The sequence below is a fragment of the Pan paniscus genome, chromosome 19 (assembly GCF_029289425.2).
Source record: "Pan paniscus chromosome 19, NHGRI_mPanPan1-v2.0_pri, whole genome shotgun sequence".
Taxonomy (NCBI): domain Eukaryota; kingdom Metazoa; phylum Chordata; class Mammalia; order Primates; family Hominidae; genus Pan; species Pan paniscus.
The window spans coordinates 20440871-20462673 of NC_073268.2; the positions used below are offsets into that span (position 1 = coordinate 20440871).

At 39.2% G+C, this 21803-nt stretch overlaps 1 protein-coding gene across 8 annotated transcripts in view; it reads left to right on the plus strand.

Moving 5' to 3' along the window:
• The window catches only part of GPATCH8 (G-patch domain containing 8), a 108228-nt gene that overhangs the window by 34137 nt on the left and 52288 nt on the right, over window positions 1–21803 (plus strand). For 4 of the 8 annotated variants that reach the window (XM_055101742.2, XM_003805880.6, XM_055101743.2 and 1 more), the window contains exons 3-4: window positions 2364–2381; window positions 4931–5003. The exons of 1 other annotated variant lie outside the window; for it this stretch is intronic. Coding sequence is in view for 1 of the 7 variants with exons in the window: in XM_003805879.5 (XP_003805927.3) it covers window positions 4931–5003 (73 nt within the window). In the remaining 6 variants the exon portion in view is untranslated. The remainder of the gene's footprint in view (window positions 1–2363; window positions 2382–4930; window positions 5004–21803) is intronic. 3 more of the 8 variants (XM_003805879.5, XM_055101744.2, XM_055101740.2) reach the window with 1 other exon arrangement.

Sequence of the window (21803 nt, forward strand, 5' to 3'; positions counted from 1 at the left end):
CTACTGTAAAAACTTACAGCCAGCTTCATACAATAAAGTAAATTTTTTCCTGTGTTTTGGCAGGCTCCCGTCATACATGTGTATTGGTGGTACTGTTACCAAAATGATCATTGTTACTGTGGTGGCATACAGCTTCATGGAGCAGAAAGTTTCTACTTGGTATTTAATTAATAAAATGTTGAGGAATGGCTGAAACAGTTAATAATGAAGTATTTTTACATTGCTGGTATTGTGTTTTCAGCATATTGGTAGTTGTTTATAATACAGACTTCTTGTTGTCAGAGATCTTCCTGCTTAAAAATTATATTCCTTTTCTCACGTGTTTATTAGAGAAGAACAAATGATAAAAATTAGCATTTTAATGATATATTTATGTGTAGAAATAGGGGGAGAAAAAAAGGCCAACTGAGGTAATCTAGGTGAAAAAGTTTGTTTTCAGTTTAGCTACATGGTTTAACCAGAATTAGAAGAAGAACTTCATTTCCAACCAAAGAACAGGCCGCACAGCCACCATTTTGGGGTCTTGAGCAGAGAGAGAAAACAAATAGGTGGTTTGTGAGAACTCTGAATTATGTAGAAAACCAGCTTTTCTACATAATAAATAAGCTTTGCCTTATTTATTAAAGTTAGGATTTCTTTGCAGTTCTTAAATGTACATTTAAATTATATCAAGTTGACTTTAGAAGAAAAAAATTATAAGCAGCCTACCTCTATCATGCATCTTTGTTGTTAACCAGAGTTTTTAAAATGAAAAAAAATTTCTGTAATTTATTTTTGGTTCTATGAGATTATAATTAAACCCCAAATTATATATTTAAAAAACAAAAACCAAAAGATTTTTAGTCATTATTATAGTAACTGAAATTAAGTAGAGTTACTTTTTTTTTAAATTATTTTTAAAAATAATTACTACTTTGGAAATAAATTGGCTGGGCATGGTGGCTCACACCTGTAATCCCAGCACTTTGGGAGGCCGAGATGGGAGGATCACTTGAGCCTTGCAGGTCAAGGATGCGGTGAGCTGTGACTGTGCTACTGCACCCCAGCCTGGGTGGCAGAGCGAGACCCTGTCTCACAAAAAAAAAAAAAAAAAGGAACAAAGAAATTTAATGTTCATTGCCCTTGTTCTGTCTAGATTACCTGTTTGAGCCGTAAGCTACTTGTGCCAACTTGGTGTTGTAAATAGCATCCATGGGCCAGTCGTGGTGGCTTATGCCTGTAATCTCAACACTTGGGGAAGCCAAGGCAGGTGGATCACTTGAGGTCAGGAGTTTGAGACCAGCCTGGCCAACGTGGTGAAACCCTGTCTCTACTAAAAATACAAAAAAAAAAATTGGCTGGATGTGGTGGTGCGTGTCTGTAGTCCCAGCTACTCAGGAGGTGGAGATTGTAGTGAGCTGAGATTGACGTTACACTCCAGCCTGAGCTACAGAGTGAGACTCCGTCTCAAAAAAAAAAAAAAAAAAAAAATCCTGGAATAATTGGAATAATTTGCAAAAATTACAGTTGTTAACAGAGAGAATAGATTGCTTGTTTCCCAAAGACTGGTTATTGAGTTTCTTGTTCTTTCACAGAGATAGTTTTGATCATTTCAGAGGTAGACAAGTCTGGTTTGTTTTACTTTGTTATAAATTATTTTGGTGTGCCTCCTTGTGTTAGCCGTCATCCTTAAGCCTATTGGATTTTTGACGAGTGTTTATAAAACCTTTTTTTCTTTTATTGGTAGGAAGGGAGACCATACTGAATACTAGCCCTTCCTGCAGAGTCACAGAGCTGCCTTTTTTCCTCCAAAAGCAGGTAGTTTGAAATGATAGGAAAGGTCCAGTTTTTCTGTGTTGGTCATTCATTTACCCTAGGAGGTTGGTGAGGGGAGGAGATTCTGGGAGATGTGTCTATTGTTTCTATTGCCTTTGTTATGATTGGAAGGACTTAGAGTGGCAAGTTAAATATTTTATTATAGTCCCTGAGAAAGTGGATTTAATTAAAGAACAGTTTTAACCTAAAGTTTTAGAAGAGAAATGCCACTACCATTTTCTATCAATGATTTTTTTCTGAGAAGGTGACAGCCATCCTCTTGAGTGGTTTTGTAAAAGTGGTGCTAATGTGTATAACCTTAATTTTTTCTTTTTTTTCTCCCTCTCCCTTTAACATTTGCTTTTCCTTTCACTGTTGTCAGTCACAACACGCTGCTCTTGAATCTCTCAGCTGGTCTTGACTCGTGAATTTACTTATGCTTTCACTCTTTAATAAATACATTACTTGCAAGCAGTGAATTGAAAACAAGACAAAAAAAAAAAAAAAAACGACCATTAGTGATTGGACAGTTTCTTACTTTGTGTTACATTTAACTGTTCTTTTGACAGCCCAGTTTTTAAAGCCAGGTTCGTATGGAAATGCTTTCACTCCACTTGCACTGCTTTTGGAAATAGCATACTGCTTCATCTGTCTGTTTATTTTAGTGCATTCATAATATAACACAATCAGCATAATGTCTCATCTCCACTTAGCCAAAGATTGAGTTTTCTTTAAAAAAGAAACAACAACAACAACAACAAAATGGAGGGGGGGGGAGCAACAATTTTTGTCAGCATTGTTTAATGCCTAAATCTTGGTGCCAAGTATAGTTATGAGTCTGTTAAGAGATTAAACAATTATCTAATAAACCATATACTCTTAGAGTCATTCTGCTATCCTTGTCCTTCCTAGAATTATTCAGTTGTAGGAATTATGATATGAAATAAGGATTTTCTGCACAGGTAAGTTTGTTTTCATAGTAGTAAAATAAGGGCCTGTTTCCCTTTTTGTTTTCTGCTAACATTACTTATATTGAGACTTTTAATCTTTTCTGTTTTAGGGGATAATAAAGTTATAAATAGACACTGAACACTGGGTAAGGGAATGTTTTTCCTGGCAGTTCAGTTAGGAGGGGGGAAGGGAAGAAGCCCCAGCAGCCAGTAGTGTTATATTTTTGTGATGTGTAGTAATGTGGAAGTCAGTGCTTTGGGATCAGTAGTGTTTCTAATTCTTTCAAATGGTATAGAGCAAAAATAACTTGCAGCAAACTTTTGTGCACCATAATGATTTTATATGTATATTTGAAACAATATGTTTTGTTTTAGAAACAAATTTTTCATTATAATTTGCCTCCAGTTTTTGCTTTTAAAAAAGTATCCTGGGTTCATGCCTGTAATCCCAGTACTTTGAGAGGCTGAGGAGGGAGGATTGCTTGAGCCCAGGAGTTCTAGATCATCGTGGGCAACATAGTGAAACCTCATCTCTACAAAAAATAAAAAAATTATCCAGGCATAGTGTTGTGCGCCCATACCTCCCAGGCTGAGGTGGGAGGATTGCTTGAGCCCAGGAGGTCAAGGCTGCAGTTAGCTATAATTGCACCACTGTACACCAGCCTGGGCAGCAGAGCAAGATGCTGTATCAGAAAAAAAAAAGTCCTGGTTTTCCCCCATCAATGAAATAATTAGCTGTTTAGCCCAGTTTTCCAGGTTGCATGCTGTCATAAACTTACAGAAGAAAATGGTCCTTAAACAAACAAACAAACAGAGCATTTGGGAGGCTTAATCTTCTTCTAACTTCTAGTTAGGGAAGGTAACAGTAAAAAAATGTTTTTCTTTCCTCTATGAGTTCAAAGAACACTTTATCATTGAATATGGAGATGCCAGACAGTTTAATGTGCAATATTTGGTTTTAATGCAGAAATTTGTGGTTTCATCAGCTTTATAAATTGATTTCAGGAAATATGGGATTTTCAAATGATTTACCTTTGTTTTCTGCTAACATTACTTATATTGTGACTTTTAATCTTTTCTGGATTAATACTATAAATTACATTTTAATACATATAGAATACTTTGTGTTTAGAATTTTTCAGTGTTGTCCATTGGGTGAATACGATCATTTTTTCTGATACAGTTAGTGCTTATTTTAGCCTTGTCTTGGTACTTCACAATAACTGTAAAAAGCAAAGAATTGGACAAAGAAAGGGCTGCAGATGTTTCCAATACCTTGACCCCTGAAACGAAAGCTGACATTTAATTGTTGTTTGTAGCATTTTTTTCATGCAGTTTACATTGAAATACCTTTTCGAATGTGCTCCTGGGAAGATGAGACATTATGTATGTTGGTTTCTCCCCCTACATGCACTAATGGTTCTTTACTGTTAACTTATTGCTAGGCCTGTTTCATTCTAACATCTTAGCATTTTTGTTAGACTACATGTTGAAATGCATCACTCAGTCTGTGCTTGAGCTCATTTTATTTTTCTGTTTAATCAACTTAATTTCTTGTTTTACTAACCTCACTGTTTTTTCAGTTTAATATTGGCTGCATGCTAGTTAAATATTTATATTATATATATTATTATTATTTTTTTAAACCAATCAAGTCTAGCCTGGATTTTGCTCTGATTGTTTTTTCATTTCTAGTGGTGGGGCAGTCTTACACTTATAACTTACTTTGTATCATGAAAGCCTGACACATAAACAAAACAACTAAACACAGTGTAGATTTTCTTTAAAAAAAAAAAATCTTAAAGTGGTGCTGTTTAGGTGGTGGATATGACTGTATAAGTACCTTGATTTTATGCTTTTTAGTGTTATTTTAAAACTTCATAAATGTATTCTTCCCCTTTTCCCTTTCCCCTTTTTCTCCATTTAAAAATGTTATATACAAAAGTTGCCCAACACACCATCAGAAAGGACCCTTACCCCATATGTTCTTCCCATGTAAAATACTAGCCAGCTTTTCTTTTTACATTAATGTCCCTCTTATTGGGCACATTTACCCTATTATTAGCACCTTTTTGCATGCATATATGTAGAAGTATCTCTTGCTCATCATCTGTTTAAATGTCTCTAGGAAGGGAAGAATATATTATTGGAATATTTTTGGTTTGTCTCTCTGTTCTGTCTGTCAGGATAATATTGGACACCGCTTACTCCAGAAACATGGGTGGAAGCTGGGCCAGGGATTGGGAAAATCTCTTCAGGGTAAGTGTTTACATTTACCAAAGAAAAAGGAAGAAAACCATTTCTGATGCAGATCTTGTACGTGAATGTATTTGTTGTGTTTTTAAAAAAGTGCTTGGGTTTCTCCCTACTGCCTTTTTCCCCTTAGAGTAGTCTGTTTGTCCTATAACTGTATTTTAAGTCACTGTTAAGCCTCTATATTTGCCAATAATTTGCAAGAGTAAGCTGCTGTGTCATCGAAACTTTCAAGTCAAACATACTGTGTGTGGCTCAGCCTGTTTTAAATTGTTTTTTTGGTGGAAGTGATGGGTGAGTGGAGTAAAAGGAATGCAAAATATCAGAGTATGCTTTCTTTGTGCTATTTAGTAATGTATTGTGGCTTCAGTATTATAAAGAGAATCATTCAGTAGCAGAATTTAATTTTTATCCTTTTAAATTCTCCCTGAAGCTGGTGATTGCCCTGGCTCTTTTGCTCTGCAATAAGAAATTTATGTAGTGGTAGAGAAGAAAAATTAACCTCCATGAAACATAAAATGAAAGCAGAGGTTTTTGAGGGCTCTCTGAGCAGAGAGGTTATTTCTCAGGTTCCTATCAAGGTCTGGAAAATGTATGGCTTAAAGTTTCCATTGCATTTGTTACTCTGTTTATACCAGTCATTTGTATTAAAAACAAAATACTAATATTTCAGCTTCTGAGTTCTCCCTAGTTGGAAACCAACCAACTGCGTTCACTTTTTAGCTTTCTCAGATTCAAGAGCTACTGTTTGTTCTTTGCAGATGTGATATGAATGCTACCTCAGAAATTATGGGAATTGGCCAGGCGCGGTGGCTCACGCCTGTAATCCCAGCACTTTGGGAGGCCGAGGCGGGTGGATCACGAGGTCAGGAGTTCAAGACCAGCCAGGCCAACTGGTGAAACCCCATCTCTACTAAAAATACATAAATTAGCCAGGCGTGGTGGCACATGCCTGTAGTCCCAGCTTGGGAGCCTGAGGCAGAGAATTGTTTGAACCTGGAAGGCGGAGGTTGCAGTGAGCCAAGATCGTGCAACTGTACTCCAGCCTGGGCAACAGAGTGAGACTCCGTCTCAAAAGAAAAGAAAAAAATTACAGGAATCGTTGTGCCTCTACATCTGGTCATGCGGGAGCTTATTGTATAATAGGCATCTTTGGGGAGAAGTGTGCTACTGTTGACTAATTCTTTGAATTTTGGAAATGGATTTTCAGTTTGAATGCCAAAGTCTGATCAATTCAAGTGTGTTGAGAGGAACACAAGGACAGGTGCAGTGGCTCATGTCTGTAATCCCAGCAGTTTGGGAGGTTGAGGCAGGAGGACTGTTTGAGGCCACGTGTTCAAAACCAGCCTGGGTGAGATAGCGAGACCCCGTCTTGATCTTTTAAAAAAGAAAAAATTAATTAATTAATTAAAAAGAGAGAAACCAGGAGGACAGGGCTTGAAATAAGATGTTTCAGTTATTTATTTATTTATTTATTTATATTTTGAAATGGAGTCTCGCTCTGTCGCCCAGGCTAGAGTGCAGCGGCGCGATCTCGGCTCATTGCCAGCTCCACCTCCCGGGTTCACGCCATTCTCCTGCCTCAGCCTCCCAAGTAGCTGGGACTACAGGCGCCTGCCACCATGCCCAGCTAATTATTTGTATTTTTATAGAGACGGGGTTTCACCGTGTTAGCCAGGATGGTCTCGATCTCCTGATCTCGTGATCCGCCCGCCTCGGCCTCCAAAAGTGCTGGGATTATAGGTGTGAGCCACCGCGCCCGGCCAGGATGTTTCAGTTATTAAAACCTTTAATTTTAAAATTCTACTTCTACAAATTCTATTGACTGGTGATACATGGGAGATGCTCAATAAATATGTTTTAATGAAATATTCATTACTAAGTATTAACCTATTCTTCTGGGGAAATAGAAGATTTAATTACCTTTAAACTTGTTTTCCAGTGGCACAAGAACTCTTTACAAACAATACAAAGAATACTCTGATTAAGAGCAATTCGTATGGGATAGACCACAGATTTTGTAAGAGCCCAGAAGAGAGAAGATAATCAGGACTGAAATGGAGATGGCTTTTTGATAGAATTTGTCCCAGTGGTTTGCATAGTTTTAAGTGTTGGGTTGACTTGAATGGAGGTGATTGTTTTAGAAGAAGGTCAGAAGACTAGATTTGCTTTTCTCTCCAATTTGAAATACCTCTTCTATTCGAGGACACCCAGGAACATTGTTGATTGTTATTCTCTTTGTTCAGGCACACAAGGTGGGGCTGTTTCATAGTGGCTAGCAAATCTGTTTGAATCCCAGAATTTTTTATGTTAAGCATCAGAGACTTTAAAGTACAACTAGAACCTGCAGAGAGAAAGGAGGGAGAAGAGACAGATAATGTGTTTAAGAAAGGATAGGTAAATGGCTACTCACCTACTTTGGATGATCCAAAGTTATTTTAAATTTTTGTTTTTAAGGAGATTTTAGGCAGGGTGCTGTGGCTTATGCCTGTAACCTCAGCACTTTGGGAGGTTGAGGCAGGAGGATCACCTGAGCCCAGGAGTTTGAGACCAGCCTAGGCAACATAGACCCCATCTCTATCTCCCCCTACACCCCACCCCCCAAAAACTAGTTGGGCTTGGTAGTCCATGCCTGTGGTCCCAGTTAAGAGGTTTAAGGTAGGAGGATTGCCTGAGCCCAGAAGGTTGAGGCTGCAGTGACCCTTGATCGCACCACTACACTCTAGCCTGGGTGACAGAGTGAGACTCTGTCTCACACACACACGAAAAAAAAACAGTTTAGAATTTTGGTTCCCTTTAAACTTTGAGCTTCTTGAAAAGAGGAGTTAGGTTTTATCCATATTTTGCCTCCATCTCCATGGTAACAAGTATATATAGTAAGTACTCAATAACTCATAAATCTATTCATTTAAAAATTCAAGGGAAATTTAAAGCTCATTTGAAGGTTTTTTTTCTTTTTAATTGTTAAAAAATGGATAACATAGCCGGGTGCAGTGGCTAGCGCCTGAAATCCCAGCACTTTGGGAAGCTGAGGCAGAAGGATTACTTGAGGCCAGGAGTTGAGACCAGCCTGGGCAATATAGCAAGACCCCCATCTCTACAAAAAAAAAAATTAATTGGCTGGGCTTGGTGGCACACACCTATAGTCCCAGCTACTAGGGAGGCTGAGGTGGGAGGATCACTTGAGCCCAGGATTTGAAGGATGCAGTGAACTATGATTGGGCCATTGCACTCCAGCCTGGGTGACAGAGCAAGACCCTCTGTTTAAAATAAATAAATAAATAAATAAAATAAAATTCACCCTTTCCAAAACACATAACATAAAATTTAGCATCTTAATCATTTTTAAGTGTACAGTTGTGTATGTGAAGTATATTTACATTGTTGGTGCAAAGTCCATCTGTTTTAAATGATTAGTATCTTTATTCTCCAAAAAGAATGGAGCCTTATTCTGTTTCCAACATTAAGAATTGAGTTTGTTTCATAACTGACTGTTTACTTCCTAGTGTCGGATTCAGCAGTGTACATGCAGGCGTTGTGCTGGTTTCTCTCACATACCTCTTTCTATAGTACCCACATAATTTAACCTAGAATATATCCACATTTATTGCATATTGAGGCAATTTATGACAGATTTCTTTGACCATACTAAACCTTTGATATAAATAACCACTCAAAAAAGCCCTGTCACTCTAGTGTAAACAGTAGGCATCGCATGTGATTTCTGGGCTTATGCTTTTGTAAGTTCTTCACATTGACTAGTTCATTGTCAACTTTCCTTTTTATTTGAGTTTAGGACTCTTAACATATCTCACATGCAACCATCCACTAAAATTTTAAGCCTGGTCCTTTTGGGCTTTTTTGTCAAAGCTTTAAAAATTATTTTGACCCATGCAAGGCTTTTGCCAACAAAAGTTGCAGTTCTTGGTGCTCCAGTGCTGATGTCTTGTTACTGAATAGATTGGAGAATAGGGCATGCAGACTCTGGAATGAAGTTATCTGTGGCAGGATATTAAATTGTACTTTGTAAACTGAGTTTATTTTTGTACTCATTTTCTTATTCACATTTCATTCTCCTTTAGTATTTGTTAAAATATTTCAGAAATTTTTAAAAAGTTATTATATATGGCCGATAATTGTTAGTATTAAAAAATAAAAGACCTGAAGAAAAGATAATGTTGACAAGATATCTGAAGGAAACAACACAAAAAAAGCACTACTGATGAGAAATATTATGAACAATTATTTATTATAGAAACAGAGGATATGTTTAATTCAGAATAAAGCAAGAGTGAATGATAGTTGTATTTTGTAGCATTTAGACTGGATTCAGTTCTGGAAATTGTTTTATAACCTTTTGTCAGCTTTGAAATGGAATGTAGTTCAAAATTTTTATTTTTCTGTGAAATACATCTAGTCAGTAGGTGTAGCCCAGAAATGGTGCCTGAAGTTTCTTTGTTACATTGTGTAAGTACTATTTGATGATTTGGCTGATTCTTTGGTGACAGACAAAAGTTTAGCTCCTAGGAAAAATGAATGGGGTCTGATATTATTTCCTATCTCACCCTGTTTAGAAGGTTCGATGAGTACATTTAGACAACCAACACATATTTACTGACCTAACACTACATTCTTGTTATACCAGCAGTAAATACCCTAAGACATGGAGAGTAGATAAGACATGGTTCCTGACTTTCAGGTTTATTTCCCAGTCCCTCGAGTCTTGCTTTTTTTTTTTTTAACTTCTGTAGACCTTTGAAGTTTCCTTGAAGCCAAGGATGATGTTTTCTACTTTTGTGCACTCCTTTCATACTTAAGTATGTGATCAGTCTGAATATTTAATTAAAAAATTGTTTCAACCTCCTTGTGAGTAGGGAGTCTCACTAATTTTTGTGTAAAAGTACTTGGTGCAGGGTGTAATGGCAGTTTGTTAACATTTGGAAATAAAAGATCTGGGTTTGATTTTGACACTACCATTTCCTATAAGTGAAGGGACAAGGTACCATTACTGAATTATTTTCCTCAGCAATAAATGGATATTAAAATCTCTGCCTGTCTTCTTAAAGAGTAGTTACGAAAACAAAGTAAGTGAACTTGCATTATACAGACTATAAAAATGCCATATATGCTTATTATTAACACCTATTGTATAGTACATAGTTCTTTTAACTGAATTAGAGATAATCCATCCTTAGGGCTTCCAAGATTAACAACAGTAATAGTTAATATTGCTTTATATGTAATAGATGTTGGACTTCAGGATCTGTGCTTTTGATGTTAGATGTGTTTTAGAGCCCCTAAATCCCTAATTTTGGTGTCTGTTTCACTAATTCTGAGCTCACTAGTCATCTCTACTGCTGAGTCTAACTTCTGAAAAATCTAACATCTAGAAAGAGCATCAGTCACTCAGTCGTGGCATTGGAACAACTGAATAACAACCCAGAATTTTAAAAGTTGGGTCCCCATTGTCGTTCCTTACCCCACATAGATTCCAGGTGAATGAGAGGTTTAAACGTAAAAAATGAAATCATGAAATTATTAGGATGAACAATGGTAGAATTATTATCTTAAAATAATATTTGAGTAAGAAAAGCTTTTCTGAGCATAACCCAAAACTTAGAAGCCCTTGAGAAAAGGTTAAGGCCAGGCACAGTGACTTAAGCACCTGTAATCCCAGGACTTTGGGAAGCCAAGGTGGGAAGATCACTTGAGGCCAAGGGTTCAAGACCAGCTTGGGCAACAATACCCAGTTCCTAAAAAATTTTAAAAAATAGATTAGCCAGGCATGGTGGCGTGCATCTGTATTCCTAGCTATTCGGAAGGCTGAGGCAGGAGGATCCCTTGACTCCAGGAGTTCGAAGTTGCAGTGAGCTGTGATTGTGCCACTGTACTCCAGCCTGGGCAACAGAGCAAGCCTGTCTCAAAAAAGGAAAGGATAAGTTTGGCTATATTTCATCATAAACAAAGTCAACAAACAGACTGGGGAAAATATCTGTAATATCTCATTATAGGCAAAGAACAAGTTTCCTTCAGGTGTTTATCAGCTTGAGAAAGACCAAAGTTAGCCTGGTAAGATTATGGGAAAATAGGTACTTACATCATAGCCATGAGAATATCAACTAGTGAAAACATTACAGGGAGCAACTTGGATTACTTAAAAATGAAAATGGATGTGTTCTTGAATCCAGCTTTTTTTTTTTTTTCCTTTGAGACAGAGTCTTGCTTTGTTGCCCAGGCTGGAGTACAGTGGCATAATCATAGCTCACTGCAGCCTTGATCTCCTGGGCTCAAGTGATCCTCCTGCCTTAGACCCATGAGTAGTGGGGACTACAGGCGCATGCCACCATGCCTAATTTTTTTTTTTTTTTTTTTGAAATGGAGTCTCGCTCCATCGCCCAGGCTGGCTGGAGTGCAGTGGCACAATCTCGGCTCACTGCAAGCTCCACCTCCTGGGTTCACGCCATTCTCCTGCCTCAGCCTCCTGAGTAGCTGGGACTTCAGGCGCCCGCCACCATGTCTGGCTAATTTTTTGTAGTTTTTCTAGTAGAGACGGGGTTTTAGCGTGTTAGCCAGGATGGTCTCCATCTCCTGACCTCGTGATCTGCCCACCTCGGCCTCCCAAAGTGCTGGGATTACAGGCATGAGCCACTGTGCCCGGCGAACGCCTGACTAATTTTTAAGAAATTTCTTGTAGAGACTAGGTCTCACTATGTTGCCCAGGCTGGTCTTGAACTCCTGGGCTCATGTGATCCTCCCACCTTGGACTCCCACAGTGCTGGGATTATAGGTGTGATCCACCATGCCTGGCCTTTTCGTGCAATTAACAAAATTTTTAGGATATAAAATTCTTAAGCACATCTTCCTGGTTACTAAATAATTAATATGATTGTTAACACACAGTTGCTTCCTGTGTAATAACATGTACATTCCGTTTGTTGATACTGAAGCAGCTTTTTCAAAGTTTTGCTTGTTTTATTTGGAGTGTATCTCCAGACATCTCACACATCGTTTTAAGAACATTGTGTTAAGTTTTGGGATTGAAATAAATAAATGTAAAAATTTTACTTTATAAAATCATTAGCCAAAAAATATGTTGAGAGAGACGAACATTCTCTGTAGCTTGTATAGTAAAACTGAGGCATTTTATTGTGAAATATTAAAATGGTACATTCTGTGGGCATACAGGAGTGTGCCTGTATATTTATGTTTGTATTTACTTGACCATAAAGATAAAATTTTTGTTAAAGATAGACTCTCTGAAGGGAAACTGAGTTGCATTTTACTATATTTTTAAAATTTGGGCCGGCTGCAGTGGGTCACACCTGTAATCCCAGCACTTTGGGAGGCCGAGGTGGGCAGATCACCTGAGGTCAGGAGTTCAAGACCAGCCTGGCCAACATGGTGAAACCCCCTTCTCTACTAGAAATATAAAAATTAGCTGGGTGTGGTGGTGCGTGCCTGTAATCCCAGCTACTCAGGAGGCTGAGACAGGAGAATCACTTGAACCCAGCAGTAGAGGTTGTAGTGAGCCGAGATTGCGCCACTGCACTCCATCCTGGGCAACAGAGCGAGACTGTGTCTCAAAAAAAAAAAAAAATTATTCTGTACTTGTATTACTATTCAAAAAATATAATTATTTGAGAAAAGACCTAAAGAAGGCAGAATGAAAACAGAGTAGAGTTGGGGGTATTTCTTTGGTTTTATTTATGTATACCTCCTTCCCAGTCTTGTTTCAGTTAGGAAATAAATGGTGAATACAATGTAGGGTAAGGCCTGCATTACATAAGTCTCAAATATGTTTAGACTACATTTTATGACTAAAGGAAAATTAGACTTTTTTTTTTCCATTGGAGATGAGGTCTTTCTATGTTGTACAGGCTGGTCTCAAACTCCTGGCCTCATGCAGTCTTCCCACCTTGTGCTTACAAAGTGCTAGGATTACAGGCTGAAAACTAGATTTGAATTCAAACGAATAGAATAGAAACATGTAATGTTACAATTTAGGCTTTATTGTTAAATTAGAATATGAATTAATATTGCACTAACTTCTGGCCTGGTGTGGTGGCTCATGCCTATAATCCCAACACTTTGGGAGGCTGAGGCAGGAGGGTAGCTTGAGGCCAGGAATTTGAGACCAACCTAGACAATATAACAAGACCTCATCTTAACAGAAATAGAAAAATTAACCAGGTGTGATGGCACACGCCTGTAGTCCTAGCTACTTGGGAGGCTGAGGCGAGAGAATCGCTTGAGCCCTACCTAGTGTTGGAGGTTATAGTGAGCTGTGATGTGCCACTGCACTTCCTGCACTTTAGCCTGGGCAACATAACTAGACCTGTCTCTATAAATAAATAAGCAAGACCTGTCTCAATCAATCACTATAAATATTTTACTGATTTCTTAAGAAAAATCTTTTTTTGTCTGGGCGCCATGGCTCACGCCTGTAATCCCACCACTTTGGGAGGCCAGGGCAGGTGGATCACCTAAGTTCAGGAGTTAGAGACTAGCCTGGCTAACATGGCGAAACCCCACCTCTACTAAAAATACAAAATTAGCGGGGCATGGTGGCGAGTGCCTGTAATCCCAGCTACTCGGGAGGCTGAGGCAGGAGAATTGCTTGAACCCAGGAGGCGGAGGTTGCAGTGAGCTGAGTTCATGCCAATGCACTCCAGCCTGGGTGACAAGAGCGAAACTCTGTCAAGAAAAATCATTTTTTGAGAAAATATTTTCATTAATATTATAGTGACATAGCTACATTTTTCTGAAGTCTTTACAGAAGCTAAGTTGTCTTTCTATCTTACTTTCCCTTTTTAATTCATGTTTTCCTTTATAAAAAGGAAATAATGCTTAATATTTATTATGTGCCAAATATTGATCTAGAGTCTGGATGTTTTGCATGGTCTCATTTAATGAAATAGATATTAATATGCTCATTTAATTTTATTTTTTTTAATTTTTTTTTTTTTTTTTGAGATAGAGTTTCACTCTTGTTGCCCAGGCTGTAGTGCAATGATGCGATCTCGGCTCACCGCAACCTCTGCCTCCTGGTTCAAGCGATTCTCCTGCCTCAGCCTCCCGAGTAGCTGGGATTACAGGCATGTGCCACCACGCCCAGCTAATCTTGTATTTTTAGTAGAGATGGGGTTTCTCCATGTTGGTCAGGCTGGTCTCGAACTCCCAAACTCAGGTGATCTGCCCACCTCGGCCTCCCACAGTGTTGGGATTACAGGCGTGAGCCACCACGCCCGGCCACTCATTTTATAAATGGAAAGTTTTGGAAAGATGATACAGCTACCGAGGGTCTGCCATTCAATTATAAGCCTAACTTTGAAATCAGTATTTATACCTTTTCCCTTCTTAGGAAAAGCTGTTACTGAAAATAGGAATAGGTTGGTGGGGGAATAGCAAATATGTAGCTCCCCCAAATCACAAATCAAGGTATGGATTGTCAGAAAAGCTTAGTTATACACAGAGCTGGTGTATTTGAAGAAGCATGTAGCTATAATCTCTGTTTCCTGCTAATTAAATGGGTCTTGGAGTCTTCATACAGTTGCCAAAGGCAACCATAATTTTAGTTATTCACAATCCACATTTAATAAAATAAAATATAGAGCTTGTAGAGCCTTTGACCTTTTTAATGGAATAAATATAAACTATAGAGAAGAGGCCCAGGTAATAAACAAGATTAGTCAGAATTGGCAGTCTAAGGTAAGAGGTTAGGTTTTAGGGATAAAACAGAAAAGGAAAGGACCGGATGTGGTGGCTCACCCCTGCAGTCCCAGCACTGTGGGAGACCAAAGCAGGAGGATTGCTTGAGGCCAGGAGTTCAAGACTAGCCTGGGGAACATACCCTGTCTCTACAAAAATTAAAATAAATATAAAGATGAAAGGGATTGCAGGAGAGGAGACTGAATGAGAATGATAAACTTGCATGCTGTATAGAAAGGGACTACTTGTTTCTCAGTACGGAGATCATCACATTTAAAGGATAAATGAAAAGACCTTAAATGTGAGTTAAGTCATGCCAAAATAACAATCAGAAAAGAAGTTGCAGTTCCAGTGGCATGTGCCTGTAGTCCTAGCTACTCAAAAGTTTAAGGCAGAAGGATCAGTTGAGCCTGGGAATTCAAGTCCAGCCTGGGCAACATAGTGAGACCCCTTCTAAAAATTAGGCAAGGTAGTGCACACTTATATTCCTAGCTACTTGGGAGGCTGAGGTGGGAGGATTGTTTGAATCTAGGATTTGAAGGTTACAGCTATGATTGTGCCACTGCACTCCAACCTGGGCAACAGAGCAAGACCTTTTCTCTAAATAATAATAAAATGCTGTAAGGGTTCAAAAGAAGAATAACTAGGGGTGACTTCACTAAGTACTGAGGAGGGAGGAATAGATATTACCAAAGATAGGAGATACTGATGTATACAAAGTAATTGCAGTTGACAAAGAGTAGGTGTGGCTAATTGGAGCAGATTATGTCCATGGTGTAGTGGATTTTATGCGTTTTTTAACAGAAGAAACCACCTCAATTTTTTTTTTTTTTTGAGGTTAAACTTCAGTATATGAAAGAGGGGGCAACCCAGCAGTTGTTTTGATTGAAGCAGAGTTCTAGGTCTCCAGGAATAGTTTAAAAACTGTAACTAGGCTGGGCACGATGGCTCATGCCTGTAATCCCCAACACTTTGGGAGGCTGAGGTGGAAACATCTCTTGAACTCAGGAGTTTGAGACCAGCCTGAGCAACATAGTGAGACCCTGTCTCTACCAAAAAAAAAAAAAAAAATTAGCCTGGCATGGTGATGTGCACCCTTAGTCCCAGCTACTTGGTGGTTTAGGTGGGAGGATCACGAGAGGCCATGAAGTTGAGGCTGCAGGGAGCCGTGTCATTGCGAGTGTACTCCAGCCTGGATGACAGTGAGAGCATGTCTCAAAACGCGCGCCTGCACACACACACACACACACACACACACACACCCCTACCTACAACTAGAAGGGAGAAATGGGAAATATTAATATAGGCACAAATCTCATATATGCTAAGCACTTAACAAATATCTCATTTAAATCTTATAATAAGCCCCTGAGAGAATTACTGTTGTCCCATTTTGTGGAAGAAACTGAGTCTTAGAGAAGTCCAATATGTTGCCCAAGGGTAAGCAACCAGTAAACTATAGAATCAGGATTCAGATCTCAGTCCTTCTGCCTCCAAAGCTCATGCCACACTGAATGTGGAAGGCTTTAATGCTCCTCCAATCTGGAATTGTATTTTGTAAGCCAAAGACACCTTGATCAGAGCAGAGGTATAGACTTACAGCCAGAAGAGATACTGAAGGCCGGGTGTGGTGGCTCACGCCTGTAATCCTTGCACTTTAGCAGGCCAATGTGGGTGGATGCTTGAGCTCAGGAGTTCGAGACCAGCCTGGGCAACATGGCAAAACCCCATCTCTACTTAAAATGCAAAGAAAAAATTAGCTGGGCATGATGGCATGTGCCTGTAGTCCCAGCCACCTGGGAGAATGAGGTGGGAGGATCGCATGAGCCCAGAAGGTCGACGAGGTTGCAGTGAGCTGAGATCATGCCACTGCACTCCAGCCTGAGTGACAAAGTAAGACCCTATCTCAGAAAAAAAAAAAAAAGACATATTGAAGATAAGTTAAAACTCACTATACAGTTGAGAAATGTATTTTTGGGGTTCCAAAATGTTTTAATGATAGGGCTGAAACCCAAACCCAAATTCTTTGATTTGCCATCGAAATCTCTTTTCATTATCCCAGCCAGGCATTGGTGATGGAAATAAAATAATAGTCTGGTCAAAGAATGTCTGAGGATGGAGATGGAAAACCATTTAGAAAGTTGTCTGGGTATGAGTATAGATAAGGACTTGAAAGAGTAATAGTGGAAATGGAAAGGAAGGAATAACTATGAAGGCTGATAAAACAGGTCAACTATGAAGACAATATATAGTCAGTTTATGCACATGTTTGACTAGCAAGCCCCTATTCACTAGATTTAGTGTTAATCTTTTATAATAGCCATCATTTATTAAGTGTTTACTGAGTGCTTGGACATGGATTTTCTAACTTAAATCCTCTTTGAGGTAGATACTCCCATTTTACAGGTGAGAAAATTGATATTCTGAGCAATACTTTGCCCAAGATCTTTTTTCCTTTTTTTTTTTTTTTTGAGACAGAGTGTTGCTCTGTCACCCAGGCTGGAGTGCAGTGGTGCAATCTCGGCTCACTGCAACCTCCACCTCCCTAGTTCAAGCAATTCCCCTGCCTCAGCCTCCCAAGTAGCTGAGATTATAGGTGCATGCCACCACACCTGACTAATTTTCCTGTATTTTTATTAGAGACGGGGTTTCACTATGTTGGCCAGACTGGTCTCAAACTCCTGACCTCAGGCAATCCGCCCGAATCGGCCTCCCAAAATGCTGGGATTACAGGCGTGAGCCACCACGCCCAGCCTGCCCAAGATCTTACAGCAGATAAGTGGTAGAATCTTGGTGCCAAAACCTATGCTTTTAACCAATATGCTGTAATGTACCTAAACTGTAGGTGCTAGCTTACTTCCCTATCCTGGAGAGATATGATGGTGGTGAGAAATACCAGTGCCACCGAATTGAAATATACAGTAGTTATTCAGGCCAGAAAAAGTGGAGATAATTCTGAATGTGATATATTCTCGTAGGGCACTTGAAGTGGTCATATATATTCTTCATGATGAGTATAAATTCACTAGAAACTTAAGGCTAAAGTTGAGTGGTAAGAACTTTTGCCAAATATTTAGGGATGGAAATTGGTGTCCAGGGAAAAAGAAAATACTGTAACTTATGTCTCATACTATAATTTCCTCCCTGACTTCTACTTTCTATTTCTCTCCTGTGGCATTTTAAATATTCAATCTTGTATAATTTTTGTTGATGTGTCTCTTTTACCTAATTCAGTAGACTGTAAATTCCTAAAGGATAGTAATTACTGTGCATTTATGTATTCTCTATTGCTGTTTTTCTTGTTTTGTATTCTGCATATGTTTATTGCATGCTTAAAAGGTGCCAGATCTGGGTTGGGTGTGGTGGCTCACGACTGTAATCACAGCTCTATGGGAGGACGAGGCAGGTGGATCACTTGAGGCTAGGAGTTCAAGACCAGCCTGGCCAACATGGCGAAACCCTCTCTACCAAAATATACAAAAATTAGCCAGGCATGTTGGTGCACGCCTGTAATCCCAGCTACTTGGAAGGCTGAGGCATGAGAATAGCTTGAACTCAGGAGGCGGAGGTTACAGTGAGCCGCCTGGGTGACAGAGTAAGACTCTGTCTCCAAAAAAAAAGAGAAAAAGAATGTGCCAGATCTGTACTAAGTCTTTAAGAGTGAATAAGATAGAACCTCTGCCCTCCAGAGGTTTATTTCTAATAGGGAAACAAATAATGTAACAAATTTAATACAGTATAATGACTTTTAATTGTGAAGTTAAAGGTACAGTGGAAGCTTAATAGAGAATTGAGCAATTTAAGTTATAATTTCAAATTTTTTATAATAATTAAGTGAAAAGTCTCAGATTGTGAGAATAAAGAAGCAACCAACTATTTTCTATCTGTGCATCTATACTTGCTGATAGATACATGGAGTACAGGTGTCTGTGAGTTAGTGGAATCTCTTTATTCTTCCATGAGAAGCGTTGGTATTTTAAAGTGGAATGAAATCTGAAAATGATAAGAACATAAAGTAAGTGTTTTATAATAAACATATTTTATTAAAATCTTTCAAAAGTTCATTTAAAATTTACCACCAAAATTCAAAACAATGGCACTTAAAACACTCGGAAAAGAGAACAAAGTGTAATATATTTTTATGTAGTATAATATCTTTTCAAATGTAGTTTATTAGTTTTAAATCCAGTATTTCCTTTCTCACTAAATCTTCCCAAACCAGTAGATAGAAATCCCACTTGGTTTTCTTGTAACTCCCATTTGGTTCAAAAGGAGGGAGCAAAGAATGTAGACCTGAAGTAGGAGTTGCGGCCCGATGATAGCATACGTTGTTGAAATTGAGTGAGTGTGAGACAATAGCAAGTGGTGTGAGTTTTGCTGTGTTTAGAGAAGCTAATTGTTGCCACCTAAGATTATAATCTCAGTGTTGCTGGATCTTCTAAAATTGTTAAAAGCAGCCAGGAATTCAGATTCCTTTTCTGTGAAATGTTCTAATTGATAAATGTTGGCTTGAAGTCTAAAATAATGAAATTAAACAAAACATACCAGGCTGTATTTGAACCGCAAGTTAATACTTTGTGAGCTCCTCTGAAATTTCACCTGGGTTCAATTCTAACTCTGCAACTAGTAAGCACTGTGACCTTGCTATACCCTCCATATAGCCATATTTTTACAAGATTTGGGGGTGTCAGGAATTAAATATGGCTATATGTTTTATATACCTATATATTTCTCTCTCCAGTATATAGAATGAGACATAATGCCACTTAAAAGATTGAGAAACTTAAATGTTTATCTGAGGTGAAACTAAGGATAGGAGCTACCTTTACTAAACAAGTCTTCTTACTTCTACCCCAGTGCTTTTTCCATTATTAGTCTTATGGCTTTCAGCAGAATCACCTTGGGTTCTTGTTAAAAATGTAGATTCAGGCCGGGTGCAGTGGCTCACGCCTGTAATCCCAGCACTCTGGGAGGCTGAGGCGGGCGGATCACCTGAGGTCAGGAGTTCGAGACCAGCCTCAACATGGAGAAACCCCGTCTCTACTAAAAATACAAAATTACCCGGGCGTTGTGGTGCATGCCTGTAATCCCAGCTACTCGGGAGGCCGAGGCAGGAGAATTGCTTGAACCTGGGAGGTGGAGGTTGCGGTGAGCCAAGATCGCGCCATTGCACTCCAGCCTGGGCAACAAGAGTGAAACTCCGTCTCAGGAAAAAAAAAAAAAAAAAAAAAAAGTAGATTCTGAGGCTGGGTGCAGGGGCTCATGCCTGTAACCCCAGCACTTTGGGAGGCTGAGGTGGGAGGATGGCTTGAGTTCAGAGTTCAAGACCAGCCTGGGCCACATAGCAATAGTTTGTATCTACTGAAAAAGAAAACAAGCAAAAAATTTAATGTCGATTCTGACCAGCATAAATCAGCAGGTCTGGGGTAGGGTTCAGGAAATGATATTTTATTTTATTTATTTATTTTTTGGAGACAGAGTTTCGCTCTTGTTGCCCAGGCTGGAGTGCAGTGGTGCGATATCGGCTCACTGCAACCTCCGCCTCCCGGGTTCAAGTGATTCTTCTGCCTCAGCCTCCCAAGTAGCTGGGATTACAGGCATGTGCCATCACACCCGGCTAATTTTTGTATTTTTTAGCAGAGACAGGGTTTCACCATGTTGGCCAGGCTAGTCTCGAACTCCTAACCTCAGGTCATCCACCCACCTCAACCTCCCAAAGTGCTGGGATTACAGGCGTGAGCCACCACGCCTAGCCCAGGAAATGATATTTTAAATATCCCCTTGCCCCATTTTTTAATGCAAATAGAATGGATCAGGGCTAGAAAAACATTCTTTTGGACCATATGAATAACAGGCTTCTAAGAAAATTACCTTCATTATAGTAAATAGGGTGGACAGTTTTTTTTTTTAAATTTATCCAAAATGTATTGGTTACACTAAAGTAGTATAGTGCTTTTTTTTTTTCTTAATAGTCTTAGCCTTAGCCTAATTTACATTGTTTCCTATCTTAGTATTCATAGACTTTTGGACCTAGGTTAGTTTGCCTTATTAAAATGACACTGGGTTAGTAGGATACTTAGGCAAGAGAGTGGAGTGTCCAGGAAGCTTCTTAAGTGAGCAAAAGGGTATATAGTGATAGTGGTTTGTTTCTTCTTCTTCTTCCTCCTCCTCTTCCTCTTCTTCTTCCTCTTCCTCTTCTTCTTCTTCTTCCTCCTCCTTCCTCCTTTTTTTTTTTTTTGGCTCATGTGATCCTCCCACCTCAGCATCCTGTGTAGCTGTAGCTGGGAATATAGGCATTTGCCACCATGTCTGGCCAATTTTTAAATTTTTTTCATAGAGACAGGGTCTCCCTATGTTGCCTAGATTGGTCTGGAACTCCAGGGCTCAAGCTGTCATCCTGCCTCAGCCTCCCAAAGTGCTGGGATTATAGGCGTGAGCCACCATGCCCAGCCTGTAATACTTTGATTATTGATCATAGATAATAATTTTCTCCATCTGTAAATGGGGTTGTTTCATTACCATCAAATTGTATGTAAAACATTTGGAAATTATCACAGATTCTGTTTTAGAGTATCTTTCATTTTAAGGTATTTACTTTCAAAAATGCCAAATTTAAATTAACCGGGCTTGGTGGTGGGCTCCTGTAATCCCAGCTACTCAGGAGGCTGAGATAGGAGAATCGCTTGAACCTGGGAGGCAGAGGTTGCAGTGAGCTGAGATCACGCCACTGTACTCCAGCTGGGGCAACAGAGTGAGTGAGACCCTGTCTCACAAACAAACACCCCCAAAATGTCTAATTTGGAAATAAAAGGAAGACTAATTTCTTTATTTTCTGAACCCTTGAGCATTCTGTATAGTGATTTAAAGTTTACGAAATATCTTCCATTTGTTGTCTCTTTTGGTCTGTATGCCAGTCCTAAAAAGGGGGATGGGGTAGGTGTGGTGTGATGGCTTATGCCTGTAGCCCTAGCTACTTGGGAGGTTAAGGCAGGAGGATTGCTTGAGCCCAGGAGTTTGAGGCTGCAAGTGAGCTATGATTGTGTGACTGCACTCTAATCTCCAGCCTGAGCCATAGAGCTCTAGAATCTGTCTTAAAAA